The 13,878-nt window shown below is 42.5% G+C and overlaps 1 protein-coding gene across 2 annotated transcripts in view; it reads left to right on the top strand.

Moving 5' to 3' along the window:
* The window catches only part of LOC140200548 (E3 ubiquitin-protein ligase SH3RF1-like), a 99,216-nt gene that overhangs the window by 75,322 nt on the left and 10,016 nt on the right, over positions 1-13,878 (top strand). The window contains exons 6-10 of one of the 2 annotated variants that reach the window (XM_072264035.1): positions 404-507; positions 1,893-2,033; positions 4,820-5,016; positions 7,922-8,271; positions 12,887-13,203. In XM_072264035.1, the coding sequence (XP_072120136.1) occupies positions 404-507; positions 1,893-2,033; positions 4,820-5,016; positions 7,922-8,271; positions 12,887-13,203 (1,109 nt within the window). The remainder of the gene's footprint in view (positions 1-403; positions 508-1,892; positions 2,034-4,819; positions 5,017-7,921; positions 8,272-12,886; positions 13,204-13,878) is intronic. The other variant, XM_072264037.1, reaches the window with a different exon arrangement.

Below are 13,878 nucleotides of genomic sequence, written 5' to 3'. Positions count from 1 at the left end.
GGACGGTGTAAAACTTCGTGCACTGAGTCATAGGGTATGTAGGAGAGGCACAGCAGAATGGAGGGGAAACAGCAATATCTGATACATCTTACATTTACAGACCAGGATTGTTTATGGAGGTAAAGATATTCATGCGTTTCACAAAGTAAGGGTGAGCTACCAGGAATGAGAGTCTGACTGAAATAGGGGATGGCAGGGAGGCAGTTTCAAACTTCAATTTGAAAAAAAAAAATTTTTGAAGGTGCGGAGAGAATACTGAAGTGGTGGAATTTTGGAGAGGGCTACTCCAATTCAACCTAACTGCTGATTTGTAGTTCAGTGTCTACTGAAGCCTTGTTTATATCTCTGTCCCTCAATGTTCAGGTGTCAATGTTTTTAACTTGTGTTCTCTTTATTTTTACAGACACAGCATGGTCCGTTTGAAACTGGTGTGGCTGCCCCTGGTACCAGTGATACTAATTCACAGTATCACACTGAAATGGTATACTTAAAGCCACAAGTACCCGTGTAAGTACTAATGACACATCTGTGTATAGTATTCCTGAGCTGTGTCAGGCTTATTGAACATCTGATTTGTCCATACCAGTAACAGTAATGACATGTTCCACTTGGTTTACATTGTACATTAAACTTGTAAGGTCCGCGAGATGTTAGAAATTAATAATAAAGTGGAGGGTATCACTGTTGTCGGTGGTGAATCTTATAACTATCGGATATCACTTCTTTTGCCTCCCCAGGAACTCAGGTCAAATTCAACTTATGATATGATTTTGTAGCAGAAATGAGTTCATTTAGAATCCAAGGCTGTGCTATTGCATAGCAGAGGGATCAATATGGAGGTATTTGCCACCACACCTCTCAAAGATCTGGGCACTGGGAGGAAATTGGAATGTAGGTAACTTTAAGAAACAAAATGGTGCCTAGCTCCCTTTATTCCCACTCTTTCCCTCCTGCCAGTCAGCCACTGCTTCATCCATGCTAGAATCTTTCCTGTAACAAAATGGGCTCATAGCTTGTTAAGCAGACTCGTGTGGCACCTCGTCAAAAGCCTTCTGAAAATCCAAGTGCACAGCCGATTCTCCTTTATCTATCCTGCTTGTTATTTCTTCAAAGAATTCCAAAAGATTTGTCAGGCAACATTTTCCCTTGAGGAAACCAGGCTGACTATGGCCTATTTTATCATGTGCTTCCAAGTACTCCAACACCACATCCTTAACAATTGACTCCAATATCTTCCCAACCACTGAGGTCAGACTAACTGGTCTATAATTTCCTTTCTTCTGCCTCTCTCCTTTCTTGAAGAGTGGAGTGACATTTGCAATGTTCCAGTCTTCCAGAACTATTCCAGAATTTAGTGATTCTTGAAAGATCATTACTAATGTCTCCACAATCTCTTCGGCCGTGTCTTTCAGAACCCTGGATGCACACCATCTGGTCTAGGTGACTTATGTACCTTCAGACCTTTAATTTCCCAAGAACCTTCTCCCTAGTAATGGTAACTTCACACACTTCATGACCGCTGATAACTGGAATTTCCACCATACTGCTGATGTCTTCCACGGTGAAGACTGATGCAAAATACTATTCAGTTCATCTGCCTTTTCCTTGTCCCCCATTGCTACCTCTCCAGCATTATTTTCCGGCAGTCCAATACCCATTCTCGCCTCTTCTTTACACTTCATGTATCTGAAAAAACTTTTGTTATCCTCTTTAATATTATTGGCTAGTTTACTTCCAACATGAATGACAACAGATACCCTCAATGGGCAATTATAGGATAATCATCCAGGATGGGGGTGGAGAGAGATTTGAGGTCCCTTTTGATATGTTTCAAGACACTTGTAGCATTGAGCACCCATGTGACACATTATTTTGATCTCATTCTTAATCAGGAGAGCAGAAAATATTGAAGCACAGAAGGATGAAATATTTCACTTGTATGGGAAGCCTCCAGATGGATGGATTAGAGGGATGTCTGTGCAAATAAGCAAAACTGAGAGCCTGCCCAGTAATTACACTGTGCCTATTAGCAGGTAATTAATAAATCTCTTGTGGTTCTTAGTGCAGATGGAATTTATGATTAACAGGTTGTAAAGCAGTTTTAAGGCCAGTAAAGTGAACCTTCAGTGAGAAAATAGTAACTTATCTTTATTTTTTGAACAGATTTCCCCCTTTTTTGGTACACACCCATTTTAGGTTGGCCATACTACTGGCAGCACAAAAGCAATTGTGCTTTTTATAGTTAGCAGTGATTGTCTCTGGCCCTCTTTCATTAGCACAAAGCTCAGCAATTCGGTCTATTACACTGAAACTAGTTATTAATTTGCTCAGTCCGTCATCATTCTTCCTACACACGGGCCAGACATGCAAGAGAGGTGAAGATCTAATTTGCTGTCATGACTAATATACCCCACTCCTCCTGTAATGTTACAGCAAGGGGACAGAAACAACTCCAAGGAAATTTCTTTTTAAACCTTCAAGAGGCTAACTTCTTACATGATATATTACCTATTTAAAAAGGGCTGTTCCTTGATTGTCACTAATAATCCACACCAACGTCTCAAGGTTAGGTGAATCAGCCACGCTTTCTGAATTTAAACATTAAAACTATGCTGCAAGAAGACAAATAAAAACACTGGAGTCTCAGAGATAATCTTACAAAACACTCTATGCGTTGGTGGGCTTATAGTCTCTGATTTTTATTGGGAGACTTAATTTGGGTATTTAAATCTATGATAAAACAAAAAAAATTATGACATATGATGATAAACGATTCTGATTCTAACCTGCTGAAATTAATAACCACAAGAGATTCTGCAAATCTTGGAAATCTTGAGCAACACACACAAAACGCTGGACAAACTCAGCAGGTCAGGCAGCATCTATGGAAAGGTATGAACTATTTACATCTCAGGCCGAGTCTCTTCATCAGGACTGAAAAGGAAGGGAGCACGAGCCAGAATAAGAAGGTGGTGAGGAGGGGAAGGAGTACAAGCTGGTCGGTGTTAGGTGAAGCCAGGTGAGGGGAAGGTGGGTGGGTGGGGGAGAGGGAATAAAGTAAGAAGCTGGGAGGTGATAGGCTGCAGAAGAAGGAACCTGATAGGAGAGGACAGTGGACTACGGCAGAAATGGAAGGAGAAATTAATGGCTGGACTTGGTACCTTAGGGATCTTTACCTCTCTGGCTGTAGTTTGGGCTGTTTGTTTGGCAGCATTCTGTCAGCTCAGGAGGAAGACAGGAGGGGAGGGAGTTGTGGAGATATCTACCAACCAGGAGGCACTTAGGGATGGAGGTGGTAGTAGGACATTGTGGCAGAGTGATAATTACCAGGGACGCTGAAGTTTTCCTTAAGGGAATAAAGGGGGAACTCCTGCTTCACCAGGCCACAAAGAATACTTGCAGCACTCTTTGCTGGAGAGGCACAGTACTGTAGTGGTTAGCGTAATGCTATTACAGCACCAGCAACCCCGGTTCAGTTCTGCCGCTGTCTATAAGGAGTTTGTACTTTCTCCCTGTGACTGCGTGGGATTCCTTCAGGCACTCTGATTTCCTTCTGCATTCCAAAGACTTACGGGCTAGTAGGTGAACTAGTCACGTGGGTGTAATTGGGTGGCATGATCACATTGGGCCGAATGGCATTGTTATCCTGTTAAATGGAAATAAAATACACAACAATACTGAAAAGAGATTCCCTTTCACCTCTGTGTTTCACAGTATGTAGGAGACCATTGAAACGACAGTGACTTTAAATAAGTACGCAAAGGTCTGATTTTCATTTCTTAGTAAAAGTGGCCACCTCTCTAATTGGAATCCACAACATCCGTTGGTAAGAAATCTGGATCAGAATCACGTTGATTATCTCTGATATACAGTACTGTGCAAAAGTCATTGGCTAAATCATACAGCTAGGGTGTCTTAAGAATTTTGCACAGTACTGTATTTGTCAACGTGGAGCAGAGAGCGAGTTTATGTGTCTGGCGGGAGCAGAGGATGTTGGAAATGACAAGGGTGTAGCCCGCTTGAGGGGTGTGGGACAGGTGGCAGAGAAGGAGTGCCAGGGGCAGTGGGGTGGCACAGGTGCCCTGAGACACCAGGCAAAGTCATTTGATTCCAAACAATTGGTTTATTGATCGTTGCAGAATGTCTCTCTGCTGCTTCCTGCTCTCTCCCCTATCCTTCCGCTTTTCCCAACCATGATTCCCCTCTCCCTGCCCCCTTCCCCTTCTCCACTCGCAGTCAACACTAGACACCCATATCAGAATCAAGTTTATCATCACTCACATGTCATGAAATTTGTTCTCTTTTTGCGGCAGCAATGCAGTGCAATACATAAAATTACTACAATACTGTGCAAAAGTCTAAGGCACCCTAGCTAGATATATGTGCCTAAGCCTTTTACACAGTACTCTATGTTGTGAAATTTTTTTGGTTAGTGGCGGCAGTAGAATGCAAAATATAAAAAAGATACTGTTAAGTTACTATCAGAAATAAATAATAAAATAGTGGAACAGAGGATTTCTGAGGTAGTGTTCGTGAAACTGATTAGTGTAACTCAATGAGACATTGGACAAACAATTCCCTTTAAGTGCTGAATCAAACAGAAAATGCTGGAGTTACTCAGCAGGTCAGGAAGCATTCTGGAAAGAGAAATGGAGTAAAATTTTCATGCCAGTGGACTTCCTTCTCCTCCCCCCCCCAACACACTAATATGCGAATGTTTAATAGACCTGTGTTTTTGATCTTCTTGTGCCTGACATGGTGAGTAATGTCAGAGAAATGGTATTGTAAATGGACTGATCGAGTCGTGTTGTTTTTGCAGAAACACATCTGCACTCACAGAGGGGAAGGGCTCCAGTGGCCTGCCAGCCTCTACAACCACCCAAGAAAGGGGAGCGGCAACTGACACCACCTTGAACTCGCAAGCAAGCCCTAATGGCAGGCGGCTTGCAGTAACGTCACCTCCTGTTGCTTCAGGGGGTACAATAGCACGGCGTATCTACGGGACTAGTTACAGGGGTAAGTTACTAGTACGGGTGCATACAGTAAACTCTGCAAGGGTCTAGCAGTACAGCTAAACACTGCACCTGTTCTGACTGAAACATGATCCAGGACTGCGGAGCACCCAGGCATTTCCTGAGGATTGTACACATTTTCTCCCACACTATCTAAATGAGTTTTTTTTTCTCCCTTTGTGTCAGTGAGAGAGAAAACACAGCAGGATTAAAATATGCAAACAGTGAAATTGTTGAGATTTTTTTCTGAATAGTAATGGATCCAACGATTCCACCTGGATGTGGCCGACATTCTTCCTAAGTGCAGCTATTGAGATGGGCCCCATGCACTGAAAATTACAGCTCTGTTTTTGTACTATGATTGCAAGAGTTTGGGGAATGTACAGCCATTAAAGGACAATAACCAGTTTCTCAGCTATTATTGGAATACCAATTAATGCATGGGTCTGAGCCAGTGTCTATCCCTCTCAGTCAATATTACTGAAGTAAAGGTTCATGCTGCTAATTGGATTCTTCCTGTGTACCAATTGGCTATATAGAGTTATGGAGAGCTACAGCACAGAAACAGGTCCTTTGGCCCCTCTAGTCCAGGCTGAACTGTTTTTCTGCTAGTCCAATTGACCTGCATCTGTACCAAAGCACTCCATACTCCTCTCATCCAAGTAACCATATAACCATATAACAATTACAGCACGGAAACAGGCCATCTCGGCTCTTCTAGTCAGTGCCAAACTCTTACTCTCACCTAGTTCCACCGACCTGCACTCAGTCCATAACCCTCCATTCCTTTCCTGTCCATATAGCTGTCCAGTTTAACTTTAAATGACAACATTGAACCTGCCTCAACCACTTCTACTGGAATCTCGTTCCACACAGCTACCACTCTGAGTAAAGAAGTTCCCTCTCATGTTACTCCTAAACTTTTGCCCTTTAACTCTCAACTCATGTCCTCTTCTTTGAATCTCCCCCACTCTCAATGGAAAAGGCCTATCCACGTTAACGCTATCTATCCCCCTCATAATTTTAAATACCTCTATCAAGTCCCCCCTCAACCTTCTACATTCAAAAGAATAAAGACCCAACTTGTTCAACCTTTCTCTGTAACTTAGGTGATGAAACCCAGGTAACATTCTAGTAAATCTTCTTTGTACTCTCTCTATTTTGTTGACATCTTTCCTATAATTTGGTGGTCAAAACTGTACACAGTACTCCAGATTTGGCCATACCAATGCCTTGTACAAATTCAACATTACATCCCAACTCCTGTACTCAATGCTCTGATTTATAAAGGTCAGCATACCAAAAGCTTTCTTCACCACCCTATCCACATGAGATTCCACCATCAGGGAACTATGCACCATTATTCCTAGATCCCTCTGTTCTACTGCATTCTTCAATGCCCTACCATTTACCATGTATGTCCTATTTTGATTAGTCCTACCAAAATGTAGCACCTCACATTTATCAGAATTAAACTCCATCTGCCATCTTTCAGCCCACTCTTCTAACTGGCCTAAATCTCTCTGCAAGCTTTGAAAACCTACTTCATTATCCACAACTCCACCTATCTTAGTATCATCTGCATACTTACTCATCCGATTTACCACCCCATCACCCAGATCATTAATGTATATGACAAATAACATGTACTTATCAAAACTTCTCGAGTGCTGCTTGTTCCACACTTTCACCACCCTCTGATTGAAGAAGTTCCCCCATTGGTTCCCCTTAAATATTTAACCTTTCACCCTAAACCTATGACCCCTATCTCTGGTCTTGCCTGACCTCAGTGGAAAAAGCCTGCTATCCGTACCCCTGATAATCTATCAAATCTCCCCTCCTTCTCCTACGCTGTATGGAATAAAGTCCTAACCCATTCAATTTTCCTTGTAACTCAGGTCATCAAGTCCCAACAACATGCTTGTTCATTTTCCGACATTACAACACACTTCAATCTAACTTTGTGATGGGATGTTCTGAGCTAGAGTGGAAGTGCCTGCCTTAGAACATAGACTAGTACAATACAGAAACAGGCCCTTCGGCCCAGGATATCTAAGCCAAACATAATGCCAAATTAAACTTATCCCTCTTATCTGCACATGACCCATATTCTTCCAGTCGCTGCATAGTCATGTGGCTTTCAGTGGCCACTTTACCAATACCGCTAGCAGCACACTCCAGCCACCTAACGTTCATTGTGTAAAAATACTCACCCCATATGTTTCGTTTAAATTTTTCCTGTCATAACTTAAAGCTGTGCCCTCTGGGATTTGATATTTCTATCTTGGGGAAAAGCTTTACCCTATGTATGCCTCATATTATTTTATAGGTTTCTATCAGGCCTTCAAGGCCTAAGGAAAGAATAACTCAACTCCAAACAGTGTCCTGGTAAACCTCTTCTGCAATCTTTCTGTATAAGGGGGAGGCCAAAACTACACGCAGTACTCCAAATGCGGCCTCTAGCTTCAACATGGCTTCCTTACTCTTAGTGCCCTGACCATTAAAGGTGAGCATACCGCTGCCCTCTTTTACCACTGTAACTGCCTGTGCAGTCACTTTCAGGAGCTATAGGCTTGGATCTCAAGGTCCCTCTGTACATCAGTGCTGTTAGGGGTCTTCCGATTAGCTGTGTGCATTGCCCTTACATTTGACCTCCCAAAGAGAAATTTCTGACAATTGCCTGGATTGAACTCCATCTGCCATTTCTCCACCCAGATCAGTAACTGGTCTACAGTCTGCTATATCCTTTGACGGATTGTCCCATCTTCACCAATTTTTAGTGGAATTGCAGACAGTTCTCAGCTTTCATCAGTCAGTTTGAGAATTGCTTGCAATAATATAGTTTGGTTGTTGCTGAGGCATAAAATTTACAGCAAGTTCAATTGTTGCATTTTCTTTTGTTCCTTCAGCGAATGCTCATCGTCCAACACTTGCAGTTCCGCCGGTACAGAGTCAGAGCACAAATGGCAGGTGTGTTCCAGCTGTGGTCATACAAGCCCAGCCTTTCGCATCCCACCAGCTCGCGCAGGCCGTCACTGCCCGTATTGGCCGTCCAAGTGCAGCAGTGAGATCAAGCAGACCGAGCCTGCCCATCCGGCCCATGGTCAACACTGCCTCAACAGCTCCGCCCAGTGGCAAAGCATTGGCAGCACAGGTCCAGGAAACTTCCAGCTGTAACACTGCAGGTTGGGCCAGTGTACCAATGTCAAATTTTACACCGTCACAATGTAAAGATGAGGACAGAAGCAATCTGAGCAAGGTGGGTTTTATTAGTGCCATCATTGATAGGAATAAATAAAAAAAGAGAGAAATTGACCCATGTTTCCAGGAGTCTTTGAGGTGTAGGAAAGGAGTTAAATGAGAGAATTCATGGACAATCTAAATAAGTATATTATCAAAGTACTTGTATGCCTCCTTGTACTAGCCTGAGATTCTTTTTTGTTGGAGGCATTTACAGGAAAATAAAGAAATATGTTTAGAATCTTATACATAAGCCTCTATTGGCATCCATTAGTCTTGTGAGACCATGGATCTGCGCCTGGAAAGTCTTCACTCTCCAGGTTGCAGGCCTGGGCAAGGTTGTATGGAAGACCAGCATTTGCCCATGCTGCAAGTCTCCCCTCTCCATGACACCGATGTTGCCCAAAGGAAGGGCATTAGGACCCATACGACTTGGCACCAGTGTCGTCGCAGAGCAATGTGTGGTTAAGTGCCTTGCTCAAGGACACAACACGTTCCCTTGGCTAGGGCTCGAACTCACGACCTTCAGGTCGCTAGTCCAATGCCTTAACCACTTGGCCACGTGCCCACACTATACATAAGCATGCAACCAAAATGCAAAAAAAAAGACCAATTGTGCAAACAAAAACTAAATAATACTGAGACCATGAATTGTAGAGTCCTTGAAAGTGAGTCGATAGGTTATGGAATCATTTCAGAGTAGAAGTGAGGGATGTTATCCAAGCTGCATCAGGAGCCTGATGATTGAAGGGTAATAAGTGTTCCTGAACTTGGTGGTGTGGGACCTGAGGCTCCTTGACGATGGATGCTGCTTTCTTGTGGCAGTGCCCCATGTAAATGTGCTCAGGGGTGGGGAGGCCTGTGATGGACTGGGCAGCATCCATCCAGGGAAACGAAGGAGTCATGAGTGATGAAAGGTTGGAGGGAGTCTGAGAAGATATCAGCTTTGGTTTACTCTGTCTTTATAGACTGAGCAGGAAAATCAGAGGGCAAAGCTATGTCATGAAACAGGCTTTCTCCCTGTTAGGAGAAGGACAGCTGTGAGTCCAAACTCTGGGTTTGTGAGGAATAGAGAGAATGGATATGTTCAAAGTAAATTTATTATCAAAGTATGTATATATCGCCATATACTACGCTGAGACTCATTTTCTTGCAGGCATTCACAGTAGAACAAAGAAATACAATAGAATCAATGAATAACCACAGACAAAGACTGACAAGAAACCAGTGTGCGGAAGACACACTGTGCACATACAAAAAGAACAAAAAAAAATCAATCAATTAATTAATAATACTGAGAACGTGAGCTGCAGAGTCCTTGAAAGTGAGTCCATAGATTATGGAATTAACTCAGTGTTGAGATGAGTGAAGCTATCCACATTTCAAACTGTTATCGCAATCCACTGATATATGAAAATGAAAGGAGAATGGAAACTATACAAGAGAGGGAAGAGGGTGATAATATCGGAAGAAATCCAAGGCAATTTTATGATGCCCTTTTCTTTATGATATCCCATTTCCTTACCAGGGAACAGGAAGTAATTCAGACTGCAGTATCTATGCTATTGTATCTCACTCTGTTTAATTATCTCTGCAGCGGACAAAAGTTTTCTGTTAACTGTAGATAGGCATCCTTCCCCATTGTTTCTAATCATGACAATTACATAGTAACACACATCAAAGTTGCTGGTGAACGCAGCAGGCCAGGCAGCATCTCTAGGAAGAGGTACAGTTGACGTTTCGGGCCGAGACCCTTCGTCAGGACTAACTGAAGGAAGAGCTCGTAAGAGATTTGAAAGTGGGAGTGGGAGGGGGAGGGGGAGATCCAAAATGATAGGAGAAGACAGGAGGGGGAGGGATGGAGCCAAGAGCTGGACAGGTGATTTGCAAAAGGGATATGAGAGGATCATGGGACAGGAGGCCCAGGGAGAAGGAAAAGGGGGGGGGGGAGAAACCCAGAGGATGGGCAAGGGGTATAGTCAGAGGGACAGAGGGCGAAAAAGGAGAGTGAGAGAAAGAATAAATAAATAACGGATGGGGTACGAGGGGGAGGTGGGGCATTAGCGGAAGTTAGAGAAGTCAATGTTCATGCCATCGGGTTGGAGGCTACCCAGACGGAATATAAGGTGTTGTTCCTCCAACCTGAGTGTGGCTTCAACTTTACAGTAGAGGAGGCCGTGGATAGACATATCAGAATGGAAATGAGATGTGGAACTAAAATGTATGGCCACTGGGAGATCCTGCTTTCTCTGGCGGACAGAGCGTAGGTGTTCAGCAAAAGATGAAGCCACACTCAGGTTGGAGGAACAACACCTCATATTCCGTTTGGGTAGCCTCCAACCTGATGGCATGAACATTGACTTCTCTAACTTCCGCTAATGCCCCACCTTCCCCTCGTACCCCATCCGTTATTTATTTATATACACTCTTTCTTTCTCTCTCCTTTTTCTCCCTCTGTCCCTCTGAATATACCTCTTGCCCATCCTCTGGGTCCCCCCCCACCTTGTCTTTCTTCCCGGACCTCCTGTCCCATGATCCTCTCGTATCCCCTTTTGCCAATCACCTGTCCAGCTCTTGGTTCCATCCCTCCCCCTCCTGTCTTTTCCTATCATTTTGGATCTCCCCCTCCCCCTCCAACTTTCAAATCCCTTACTCACTCTTCCTTCAGTTAGTCCTGATGAAGGGTCTCGGCCCGAAACGTCGACTGTACCTCTTTCTATAGATGCTGCCTGGCCTGCTGCGTTCACCAGCAACTTTGATGTGTGTTGCTCGAATTTCCAGCATCTGCACGATTCCTCGTGTTTACGTTTTTAAATTACATAGTAGTTCGCAATCCTATGATTGTTGATGCATTAGTTAACTGCTATGAGTCTGTTGAGGGCAATTAAGCTGCATCAAACACTAAAGAGGAAAAGCTCTTATCAAAATACAGAAAGACTTAATGTGACATCCTATGGCAGAAAGAATGAGGTGAGAGAGCAAATCATAAACTGAAGAGATTCTGCAGATGTTAGAAAGCCAGAGTAACACGCACAAAATGGTGGTGGAACTCAGCAAGTCTGGCAGTGTCTGTTGAAAAAAACAAACTTCCGATGTTTCAGGCCGAGACCCTTCATTAAGGTTGATGAAAGGTTTCGACTCACCTTTCTCTTGTCCTCATCATTTCTCACCGCAGAGCTGGTTCTGATGAAGGGTCTCTCCAGCACTGGTGCTGGGTTCCTTCAGCATTTTGTGTGTGTTAATGAGGAGAGAGATGGAGTAAATGGTACAGAATTAAGGGATGTACCGGAAGTCAAGGAGCTGGTTGCTTAAATACATAACTTCATGCAACAAGTGGCTAAAGCTGAGGAAAGTATGGTGGACTCCAGGATTCATAACAAAAGAAATGAAGCACAAAAGCAGAGGAATTATATTGAGTGCATGGAAAACATTTTGCCATACTTAGAATATTGTGTCCTGAGATAACACTGCAATCAAATTACTGGGGTAGAAAGCCAGAGAGTTAAGTTTAAATCTCGTGCAGTTATGGAAGTTAAATTTCAAAGTACATTTATTATCAAAGTATATATACTGGATACAACCTTGAGATTCTTCTTACAAGCAGCCACAAAACAAAGACAGTCAATAAAACCCATCAAAAGACCATCAAACACCCAGTGCACAGAAAAAAAAGTGCAGACAATAAAAGTAAGCAAATGACATTCAGAAATGAAGTTCACAAAAGTGAGTCCACAGCCACAAAGCCAGTCATCAATGCATTCCAGGTTATTATATTGAGTTAGTAACCTGGAATTAAAGACAATTAGTCATAATTAGAAATGAGCATGAAACAAAACTACTGGGATATCATAAAAAGTTTGAATACTCTGCAGTTCATATTCTCTGTATTATTTGTTTATTTTTTTTAATAATTTGCTGGATTTGTCCTCTTTTGCACATTGGATTTTCTTTAGTCTTGTGTGTGTGTGTGTGTGTGTGTGTGTGTGTGTGTGTGTATTCTATGTTTATTTTTGTTTTGTGGGTGCCTGCATGAAGATGAATATCAAAGTCATTGTGATAGTTATACAGTACTTTGATAATAAATTTGCTTTGAACAGCAGAAGATGCTGAAAAAAATATCTGAATGTCAAGCTACACCTATAGAGAAAGGAAAACAATGAGTTAACATTAAAGTGAAGTGATCTTAAATCAAAGATTAGCTAGAAAACCCTGGCACAAACAGTGAAGTTTTATTGAGGTTAGTCAATATTGAATCTCAAAGTAGTATGCTCTTCCTTAAGCATACAATGGGTTCCACTGGAAAAGAGTAGGAGGTCGAGAAGAGAATGGAGGATTAAAGTGGCAGACGGCTGGAAGGTCAGGGTCACCACTGTGTCTGCAAGGTAGAGAAGGCCACATTATAAGCACTGATTGCCATTGACTAAGTTAGTAGTTGAAGTGAATTGCTGCTTTATGACTTTCCAGAAGTGACTGAGATAACCCAGATATATGAATTACATGGACCTTGTCACTGCATAAGAAATACATCATTTTAAATGAGATAATTAGCTTCAACTGTATGACAGATAGATTCTTTCTTTGTATCACGATGGAGTTTTGCAATGAATGTCATTGATTGTTTCTTTTTCTCTCAGGCTCAGACTGGCCTCGGAACTTCTGTGCCTCAGTGTGCAGCTTCATCCACAAGGCCTAAATTCCAGGCTGCCACCAAGTCGGTAAAGCCGGAACAGGTCATGGAGGAACCAGTTTTTCAAGAAACCCTGGCCCCCGTCATTTCTCACAGCAGAGCTGGTTCATGCCCAACAGGAACTGAGGAGAAGGTTCAGACGGTACACAAAAAAACCGGCTCCTGGGATTCTTGTTATCGTTGCACCCCTCCATCTCCCCTGCACAGCTCTGCTGTGGAAGAATGTCCAATATCATCACAAACTCATTCAATGTGCTTCAATAGGTAACAAGATTTCTGAGAGATGGTAATGAAAAGAAGGGGAGTAATTTTATTAATGCCAAGGGAAGTAGAACTATTAAATTCCACCAATCCCCTCTGACAGATATGTTCCCACTCACTATCAGAAGGTGAGGTCTTTCTGTGGCAAAATTAGTTTTGAGATTAACTGTTGTATTTTATGATGTCAGAATATTGGCAGAGTGGAAGTGAAGGAAGCTGTTTAGCTCATCTTTATAGAAAAAAGATTTTATTCCCCATTACAACATGCAGCTGGCTCACGATTAACTCCACAATGTTATCTTGACATGAATAACTACATAAGTACACATCCCTGTCCCACTGGAAAAATAAATGCCATGCCTAGAATGTGAAAATGGACTAAAATTAAGTCATCCACTGGGACATAAAAAGGTCATTTCCCTCTCCTCTCGTCCTTTACCAACTTTTGTCATTTATCACATTAACCATGTAGCCTTATGATTGGAAACATAATATTTTGCTATGAGATTCAAGTAAGCTCCGCCCTGTAGTCTGTACTGAATCATTTAATAGACAGGTAGAGTTGCACACTAAGTTGAAACTGCAGGAACCTATTACAGTCGTGATTACAAAGGCCACCGGATGAGTAAATTATGCAAGTTTATGTGTGTTGAAGGAGATGACATCTGTTTCCTGTGA

The sequence above is a fragment of the Mobula birostris genome, chromosome 7, assembly GCF_030028105.1.
Source record: "Mobula birostris isolate sMobBir1 chromosome 7, sMobBir1.hap1, whole genome shotgun sequence".
NCBI lineage: Eukaryota > Metazoa > Chordata > Chondrichthyes > Myliobatiformes > Myliobatidae > Mobula > Mobula birostris.
The sequence above is the reverse complement of the archived record's forward strand: the minus strand, read 5'-3'. Positions and strand labels throughout refer to the sequence as shown.